This window comes from Emys orbicularis, chromosome 6, assembly GCF_028017835.1.
Source record: "Emys orbicularis isolate rEmyOrb1 chromosome 6, rEmyOrb1.hap1, whole genome shotgun sequence".
Taxonomy (NCBI): domain Eukaryota; kingdom Metazoa; phylum Chordata; order Testudines; family Emydidae; genus Emys; species Emys orbicularis.
Window position 1 is genome coordinate 51257437 of NC_088688.1, and position 10325 is coordinate 51267761.

Here is a 10325-nt window from a genome sequence, read left to right on the forward strand (position 1 = left end):
CTTCAATAAAGAAGCTGTTGAACCAAACTGGAGTTATTCAGAAAACTGTATAGACTTAATAAGAGAGTACCTTTATATTAGAAATATACCTATATGCACCATTATGCTATTATACACCAATCTCAAGTCCAGTCAGAAACTTTAGACTGGATTCCATTTTTAAGTACACAGGCATATATGCTTGTGAGGTTTGTTAAATCAGTGAGTGTACATATATGCACAATTGCACAAGTGGGTACTGGTATCTCATTTCTCAAGCTATACATAGGCTGATAGGGCAGAATTCACTTTCTTTCCCACAGGCTCTGTTCTGTGATGCCCTGGGAATGCACTCTCCAAATTGTGGACAGGGACAGGGCTGCAGCATGCCTCCTCTGTGGCTGCTATTCCAACAGAGAACCTTAAATAGCAAATACTGTCTCTTCACTTAGTTAAATCCTCAGTGGATGTAAACTGGCATAGTTCCATTGACTTCAATGGAGCTATGCTGATTTACATCAGCTGAGGATCTAGCCCAAAGTATGCAATGGTGCATAAACAGGATACAGTGGGCCAGATCCTCAGCTTTAGTAAATCAACCTAATTCCATTGAAGTCAATGGAGCTAGATGCATTTACACTATAGAAGGATCTGGCCCAGTGTGTTTATTAATTAAACTTGGAAGAAATGGTAAATGGAGCAAATTTGTTTAGGTTAAACTAAGGCTCTTCTTAAATTAATCATCTCACTTCCAGTCTTTTGGAAAATCATTCTGATGGAAAAGTCTCAGCCAGCTCTAGAAACAATGAAGATGGTGGCCATCTTTGTTGGGGACAGCATCACTTTCATCTGCAAAGGCCTAAGGAAGGCAATAGCCATCTTGCTAAGAGCTGCCTGTTGCTTTATTGCTACTGACAGTGATGGGAGATGGCAGCCATTTTGGATAAGGGCAAAACTTCACATGATTGAAGGAAGAAATCAGAAATTCATGAGTACCCTTACAACAACTAAATATTGTGAGTGTTAAGAACATTGTTGAACAATTTGGTCTGTTACTAATAATACAGATAAGGAGACTTTTTAAAAATATGATTTTTATCTTGACAGTGTGCCTTTAAAGTCAGAAAATCTTTTGCTTAAGAGACCATAAAAGGATGCTTCATCCAGGAAATTGACAAGCAATTCTATTTCTAAATGATAACTCTATTTTTCCCTTCAGTGAAACTTGTCTCTATTATAAAAATAATTTCAAATTATTTTGCTGATTTTGTAACATTTATATTCTAATCTGAGGATCTTTTGGGACATCAGAAAGGGCCAAATTCTTCACTGGCAAAAAATGGAGGAAATTGTGTCTGTGTGGAAGGCAAATATAAGTCCTTGAGTAGGTGCTAGTCCTGCTCTCCATACTGCTCCTCAGCAGCTGACTGAAGTATGACTCTACAATCACTGTGAGTCCTGCAACTAGGCAGAACTAATTTATGTGGGTCAAAATAGCCACTGGGTCCCAGAATCTGGAAACCAGGATAGGCACAAAGCAGTTTTCCCCAGAGCCACCCCCAATCTCATTCATGTCACACCTTCCTCTCCTACTTATGCACCCTGGCACAACCCCGGAGAAACCAAAGGACTGGTCAGGTGTGTGTGTCCCAGGCAGAAATTTGCATAAACTGAATTTGGGTGTTGTGCACAAAACTCCTCTGCTCCTCCTACTGTACAGCACAGGCCAGTGCAGGCTTGCCTCCTGATTGGTTCTGATTTTCTGGTTCTCTCTCATTCTGCTAAAATGAAGAGGTTCAAGTTGGTCGCCCTTCCGTTTCCCAATATGGCAGACAGACTAGTGTTCAGTCATTTTAGAGGCCAATTTCTGAAATGATATCACAGGCTAATTCCATGACATTTTTAGAAGCAGTGAAATCATCCTCATTATGTTCATTTTTGTAATATGCTGTGCAGGTAGATTCCTTTAATTTCCTGCCCAGACATTGGAGGTCACAGCATTTCTAGCAATCTGATTTGTGGGGTGTCTATCAGGCAGACTTTGCAATATGAAACCTTATTGGAAAGGTGGGGAAAGAAGAAATTAATTGCCTTCTCCTTTGGTCCCACTCTCAGAATGGGATATATGATATATGATGGTCCCACTCTCAGAATGGGATATATGATATATGAGTTACAAAGCTTGCCTCAGACAGAGGGCCTCTGAAACAATGGGACTCCAAGAAACTGCCTCTTCTTCGGATGGCCCTGGGCATTTGAATGGATATTCAAGAACACTGGCCACAGAACATTGCATTTTCATTGATTGGAACATTTTGAAATGTACCCAGGGGTGGCTCCAGGCACCAGCGCACCAAGCGCGTGCCTGAGGCGGCAAGCCGTGGGGGGCGGCCTGCCGGTCGTGTTGGGGGCGGCAGTCAGGGAGCCTTCAGCGGCATGCCTGCGGGAGGTCCTTCGGTCCCGCGGCTTCGGCAGCGGGTACACCAAAGCCACAGGACCGGCAGACCTCCCGCAGGCATGCCACCGAATCCGCGTTACCAGTGGACCGCCCGCAGGCGCGCCGCCGAAAGCCGCCTGCCTGCCGTGCTTGGGGCGGCAAAAACCATAGAGCCACCCCTGAATGTACTAGACTGGGAGGTTTGGGTAGAGATACTTGGTCAATAAAAGAATTTAAATCAGATTATTTTAAATCAGACAGTGCTCATGCTATTACTATGAACTCACACAGTGTAAAAAGAAAAGGAGCAGGAATTCATTCTCTCTCTTGGCATAAAACTAACTTTCCCAGTATACAGTTTAAGTTGCAGAAGTAGTCACAGAATATATACCTCTTCCCAAAAGATTTGGTAGGCTAATGTAAGTGAATGAAACATTAAAGCAGGAAACACTATACACTATAATCAAGGTTAGAGGGGATAGTTATTAATTATACGAGAAGTTTAATTCAATCTTCTTAATTATACATGTTCAGCGCATCACATAGTAAGCACTACTCCACTCAGGATGTTAAAACTGATCTATAGCTGAAACACAGTTAAAATATTTAGGGGCTAATTCTGCTCTCAGTTACAAGAGTGAAAATTCCATTGAAGTCCATGAGGGTGGCATCTCTGTACCTGAGAGAAAAATGTGATGCTTAGTTCGTTAGTAGAACCTTTTGATCACAGCTTTCCAGAGAAGTGCTTTTCATTAGAAAGCAAAATGGAAAAGACTGTAGTTGGGAAGAGGACTCTTGAGACTGGCTTTGTCCGGGAAGTCAAGGACCTCTTAGGTCTCTTCCATGTGGCAATGTTTATGCACGTCTCTTATCAATCTTATTCTTGTCCTTGGGTGAATCTGGGTTTAGAAGGCCCCATATTCAGCACTATGAGTGCACAAATGTGTGCTTATTCTGAATGCACAATTGCCAATAGTTACTGCAATTACACCACTTCTGCAATCTTGCTGACAATTACCCAGCTGTATGTGCAACTGTGATAATTGCAAACTTCGCTACAAGGATTGCAGCAAGTGGCACATACAGTCTGCCAGGCTGGACTTAATGACATGGGAGGATATGGCCCATGACAGGCGAGCTTGGCACTCCACTACAAAGGAAGCAGAACAAGTAACAGAATATTATCGTGCCACCTTGGCCAACAGTAGGAGGGAATGTATACACCAACTTGGCCTGGCACATCTCCTGAACCCTGCATGTGGAAACTGATTTCTAGTTTTAGTCATACTCGAATACGAGCAACAGTCATTATTATTATTGTACGGTTCTGAAAACAGGGCCCATTCCATATATCCTGCCTTCTAAGAATTCAGTATCACAACTCAGCACTTAAAAGATGGCAGTGTTCCAAGGGTTAATCCTTTTTTTTTAACCTAGCTACATCCAAAAGTACATTTTTGTCCCGGCTCAGTGCACTAATGGTGCAGTGGGCCAGACTCTTATAATGCAGGAGCAAATTTGCTACCTATATTTTTTAAAATGGGAGTGAATCTGAACAAGAACAATGCCTTTTTAAAAAATAAACAATTAAAGAGTTAATGGATGTTCCCCATTGTTAATATCAACTGCAAACAGTTGGCACTTACAGCGCAAGGGTTTAGCCTTAAGAAATCTTAGTTCGCGGGCTGAGAAACAGTTAAAGCAGAAGTGAAAGATTTTTTAATCCTTGCACTATCCTGTGGATTCACTAAGCATACAGAGTTTGCAAATATAAAATTCCTCTTTTATGCCTTTCTGCTACATGGATAATTCTTGTAACCAGCTGAAGAACGAATGAAAAGAAAAGAAAGAAATTGAAAGAGAGCTTGCACCTATCAAAAATTCGCACAGCAACTATAATTGAATGTATTCCTCATTCAAAAAGGAATAACCAATGGTTCGTAGTATTCATTTTAACCAGGGGCAAAGGTCATTGGGCCTTAAGTTTCTGACCTGTTTTCTAGTTTATAGGGTCAAAAGTAACTACAGTTTATTTTAGACTTTGTGAAATTGATCTTTGCCTTCCAGCAAATGGGCGAGTTAAGCCCAAGCACCGTTGGCAAATTTCTAGAATGAACCCTGTGCCTGTAGGGAAATCATTGAACCACTATCTCAGATTTTATATGCCTTGGTTAATCTCTGTTAAATAGAAAAGAAAAAGAGGACTCTAAACTGATAAGGTTTGATAATTACTATACAGGGTTCTACCTGGCAGTCTCTTCAAATTGTATGTCATCCACTGACGCTGTCACACAGGATACACCAGCATGTTTTTCAGCTTCAAAGAGAGAGAGATAAGGTGCAGAATTACTACACTAGATATACGGCTGCAAATATCTCACATATACATACATTGTAAAACACAGTGGTCCTGATTCTCCTCTCAGTCATGTCAGTGTAAATCCAGAGTAACTCCCCTAAATTTACACGAGTGTAAAAACTGATGTAAATGGATCAGAATCAGTATTTACCAGGAAATATCAGGCCTGCATCAAGCAGAGACCAGAATAGATTATTTTAAGGATCCCTTCCGGCCTTAAAATCTATGAATCTATGAAAATTGTGTGTTCTTATTCTAAAAATGGTTAACTAGCAATCCAACATAAGAGTGAGGAGAAGTACTTTGCAGAAGAAAAACCTCATAAAAAAGTATAATTGGCACTGTCATTGTAAAAAAAAAAAAAAAAGTATTTGTATCATCATCAGACAAAGGGTTAGAGCCAAACAACTGAGCACAATGCTGATGAGAGTTAAAACATCATTTCAATTTACATATACTGACAAAAATGAGTTATTTGTTTATCTGTGCTTAGATATCTTCGGGGCTGGCCAGTCAGTGCTTGGTGCAAGACTTAGAGAAAGGAAAGTTGGCTTTATGCTCTCCTGATCCTGGAATTGACTGAGGTCCAGGACAGTTCCCAGTGTAAATTAGAACAGTCACAGGGCTGCTTTATTTACACCTAGCTTCTGACATTTTGGCAGCAAGGGATTACCAAGTCCTAGCAGCACCCAAGCCCATGCTCCCTATGCCAAGGGACTGTGAGAGGTGGTTGTGTAGGAGTCACTATGGAAGCTCTAGATCACTCAAGGATTCCCCTATGGACATTCTATATCACTCAAGAGGGAATTTTCAGGTGGCAGGATCTACTGGCTTTATAGCCACTTAGAGCTGCCAGAAGCAGCAAAAAGCAGCTGGAGGAAGGTGGCTCTGGGTATTGTAAAAAGGAAAATTTAAGGGATTTAAATCACATTTTTATTTATCTTAAGCTGTTTTTCCTTCTTGTTTGGCTTAACAACCTGGTGCCCCTGAGGCACTTTCTCCCCTTTAAAGCAATTCTTCAAGCAGCAATCAATTAAAATAAGCCCCACTTGTTTTTCTCCTGAAGATAAATAAAGCTCTGCCCATGCACTAGCTGCTATGACCGTGTGGGTGCAGACATGTCACACTCTTGAGTTTTCTTTTTGATTTTCTGCAGTCCTTACTCAGTGGCAAAACTTCCATTGAAATTCACTGCCACTCAGAGGGTCTGCACAGGGCCCTATGCATTACTTAAGCCAAGTGTTATTGGCTTAGTGAGTCCTCTGTGCAGGGATGAATTTAATCCTAAATGATTGTGATTTTTGTCTGGGTCAGGATTCAAGAACTGGGTTCATCGTATATTACTGCTTGAAGGACTCCATTCTCCTATCACCCCTGCTCCAACCTACCGATTCCCTCCCTCAAAAAAGTGTATGTTGGTATACAGATACAGCTCATGGTAATAACAAGACAAGTACATGACATACCTATGTAATCATGTGACCATATACTTTTACCATTTGTTCTTCTAGTTTGAGAAGGAAAACAACTCCTTTGCTCTTACAGCATTAGAACTTGAAATCTATTTCCATTATATAAATTAATAAATTGTGTGTGTGGTGGGATTACTTCTCTGATACTAATGAACAGTTTTCCAGTAAGAGTCACTAATAGGGACAACAAAAAGAGGAGAAAAGTTAAATATAGGGGCAAATCCTCATCTGATGTAAATTAACATATCATATGATAAATTATATCAGTTGAGGACCTAACAAATCTAACAAGCCTTCTTAGATTAGGCTTCTGCCTGCTAAAATAAGTAGTACTTGATACACCAGGTTTAAAGGTAGAATACATAGCTCTGAATGACTATTTTTTTAGAAGAAATAAAAAGCGTGTTTACGAATAGCAAACAGTTGCAGCCCTAGAGCTGCATGCCTTCAGAGTACTATGCAGGACAAATTCTCCAGCACCCTCACATCTTTCTATATATGAATAGTAGATTAAATAAAGCTGTTAAATCACTAAACATTGCAAATGCCTACACAGTGGTAATACTACAATATATGGAGATGCTATTCAGACACAAGATATCTGCTAATCTCCTCAATGCTTGTTATGGACTATTTGCTAATATATGCAGTACCATCTGTCAATGAAGTTCATGGACAGCAGAGATGGCAAAGAGTTGAATTTGCTTAAGATTTTAAATGTAGCATTATCAATTTAGCTAAGTTTTCAAACTACAAACATGCCTGGGTATATTGTATATACACACATATTCTGTATACTGTAGTTTGATTATGGGCAACTCTATTCCAAATGGAAATCAATGCATTTAAAATTGTAAAGACAGAAACAGAACCTTCTGATCTCAGTTTTCATTGTCTCATATCTTTCCACTTGTTATTCCCCTTTTTCTACTTAAATTGGACGACTTCATTTTTCTGTAATACCGTTGACAATTCTAACCTATCTATGGCATTTCTGAAGGCAGCACTTATCATATTATATGTAGGCAGAGTTCCTGGCAAATGGGTTTTCTCTGTCAATCAGTTTTGACTGTACTCCACTAGTGCTTTTATCTCCTTTCTTCCCATTTTTTTCTCTTGTCTATTTCCTTCATCCTTTTCCCTCTACTGTTGCTCTCTTCTCTTCACCTTTTCCAGAATCCTCTACCTACTCATCACATTGTAATCCTCCTCTCCTTCCCCTTTTCTCTCTCACCTAGATGTCCCATATAGTTGTTACTTTCCTTTCTTTTGATCCCAGGATTTTCCCTCTTTCGTTACTGCTCCATGACATCAAACACAGTTTAATTTTAAGGGGTAATGAAATCCGAAGGGGTTATTTTAGTTGAGTAATAATCCACTCCTAACTGCTGGCATGAGTGAATCTTCCTACAGGACCTCTTTCAGTAGTCTGTAATGGGTTGACATTTTTTGTAAGCCTTTCTGGCATTACATTGCCACCAGGGCCGGCTCTGGCTTTTTGGCCACCCCAAGCAAAAAAAAACAAAACAACTCCCTGCACCGCAGATGTGCCCAGGCTAGCCGGGGGAAGGAGAGAGAGAGAGAGAAGGGGGGCGGCCAGGGCTTCAGCGAGGCGCTGCCATGCGGCCCCGCCACCTGCCGGGAGGGTTCTGCGCCGCTCCAGTTGGTGGGGAGGGAAGGCCAAGGGCTGCCCTGCCGGGCTTGCTGCAGGGCGCTCCCGTTCTCTGCGCCGCCGCCCCCTACAGGGCAGCCGGAGTGGAACAACAAACAAACAAAAATGTGGCCGTGCCGCCCTAGGATTGGGCGGAATGCCGCCTCCTACAAGCTGCCGCCCCAAGCACCAGCTTGCTTGGCTGGTGCCTGGAGCCGGCCCTGATTGCCACTTCAGTCACAACGTGCACAAGATTGCCTAGTAAAGAGGGAGGACAAGAGAGGGTCTTCATATATTGGCTGGAGCTGCCCTTGAAAGAGAGAGAATTGGCAGATCTGGAATATATCCACCAGGATTTAGCAAATTATGTACAAGGGCAGTAAATAGGTATCACGCAATTAAAAGAAAACAAGAATACCTGTAAACATAGCATCTATAATGAGCTCTTTACTGTGTGAAATAGAGTTCCAAGGGAAGTGGTGGAAGGCCAGTGCTTGGGACTTTTAAATGTGAAGTGGACAAAACTCTACCAAATGGACTGACAGGAAAATCTTACATGATCTAAACCTCTACTCCACTTCTCATTCTAAGGTTTAATTGAGCAAATTTAATTCTGCTTCTTTCCCATAATACAAGAAACAGTGGGACATCGTGAAATTAAGAGGCTACAATTTTAAAAATGGGTCAGAAGAAATATTTTTTTCCATACAAATTACAACTCACTTGTGGAATATATGGCTCCAGGGAATTGCTTAGATGAAGAGTTCAGTAAGAATTTTAAAAGAATTAGATATTTATATGAACAACCAGAACTTTTGAAGCTGAAATAGCTAGTTCATATAGTTACAATGGCTCTCAGTGCTCATGATCCAAGTCCTAAAATGGTTACTTGATGGGTAAATTTAGGAATTGTCTCTGTGCCTTCCAATAATATAGCTGTGTGTAACTGGCCTAATGCAACATATCCCCACTGCCACACACACACACACCTTCTGAACCATCAAGTGTAGTCACGTTGATAGTTCCCAGCAGAGCAACTCCAAGGATAAGTGGTTACGAGTCCAAAGGATGGGCTCCTTCCTTCACAGCAACAACAACGCTCTCCAGCCCCATGGCTGGGCGCTCCAGTCTGAGCCATCACCTCTGGGGGGAAGGAGGAGGCTGCAGCCTGGCTGGACAACAGGGCCTAAGAAGCCAAGCTGGCTCCTATTGCTGGTTTAACAAGAGCCCCCGGCAGGCCACGTCCTTAACGGGGCTCTCAGCTCCCAGGCAGGGCCAATCCCAGCAGACACTGGAGTCCCCATCTCTGATGAGTCTCACGCTGGGCTGGAGGGACCGCGCGTGAGTGGTCAGAAGAGGGAGGAGCTAGAAGTCAGGACTCCTGGGTCCCTTGCCTGCTCCTCCGCCTGATTTGCCTTGGGAAGGTCCCGTCCCCCTCCGTGCCTCAGTTTCCCCCCTGCAGCCAACGTTCGGCCCTGGTGTCCGGCTCAGTGCCCCCCGGGAGCTGGCTGCTGCAGGGCCGCTGGGCGCGGGGTGCCCCTTACCTGCCAGGCAGGCGGTGGTGTCGATCCACTTGAGGAGCTGGCCGGCGCTGAGCTCCCCGCGGTGCGTGGCGTGCGCGGGGAAGATGGTCTGGCACATGCGCACCTGGCCGCTGCTCTGCCCCTCGGCAGGCTCCATGGCTCCGCCGGGGGCGGCTGCTCCCTCCGAGGCTTCCCGCTGAGGGCAGGCAGAGCCCGGGTTCCTCCTCCTCTTCCCGGCGCTGCTCGCACATGAACCGTCCCGTGCCGTGCCCCGGGCTAATGTGTTGTGAGCTGCTCCCGCGTTGCTGAGACTCAAAGGGCAGCCGGTGCCCTGCGCTTGGCTCTCAGCTCAGCCGCCTCCTCCCTAGCCCCGCCACTGCACGGGAAAGTACTTCAACCCCAGGCGCAGTCCCTGCAGGCTGCCCGCCCGCTCTGAGCCGCCTCCGAGCAGTGGGGGGCAGGGAGGCGGTAGGTGCATCTCAGCTACCCATGCAAGGATGGGGAGTGGGGGTGGGGCATGGCTTGAAAAGGATCATCCTTCAACAGATCCCCAGGTAAGCGCGCTGTGTGATTGTCAGTGGCATTGTGGAGTCATCCGGGATAGGTCTCTGAAAACATCACTCACAAAAAGTGAACAGTGTTAGGAACCGTTAGAAAAGGGGTAGATAATATGACAGCAAATATCCTAATGCCACTATATAAATCCATGGTACGCCCACATCTCCCATACAGTTCTGGTTGCCTCATCTCAGAAATATATATTAGAATTAGAAAAACTGCAGAGAATGCAACAAAAATGATTAGGGGTATGCAACAGCTTCCATCAGAGGAGAGATTAAAAAGACTGGGACTGTTCAACTTAGGCTTTGTCTTCACTACCCGCCGATCCGGCGGGTAGCAATCG

General features: G+C 43.7%; 1 protein-coding gene across 1 annotated transcript in view; it reads right to left on the reverse strand.

Annotated features, from left to right (window-relative positions):
- ACOT12 (acyl-CoA thioesterase 12) overlaps positions 1 to 9578 on the reverse strand; it is a 43341-nt gene extending 33763 nt beyond the window's left edge. The window contains exons 1-2 of the mRNA XM_065406757.1: positions 9443 to 9578; positions 4664 to 4733 (exon numbers count right to left, since the gene is read on the reverse strand). Coding sequence (XP_065262829.1) covers positions 4664 to 4733; positions 9443 to 9578 — 206 coding nt within the window. The remainder of the gene's footprint in view (positions 1 to 4663; positions 4734 to 9442) is intronic.
- Positions 9579 to 10325: the final 747 nt, after the last annotated feature.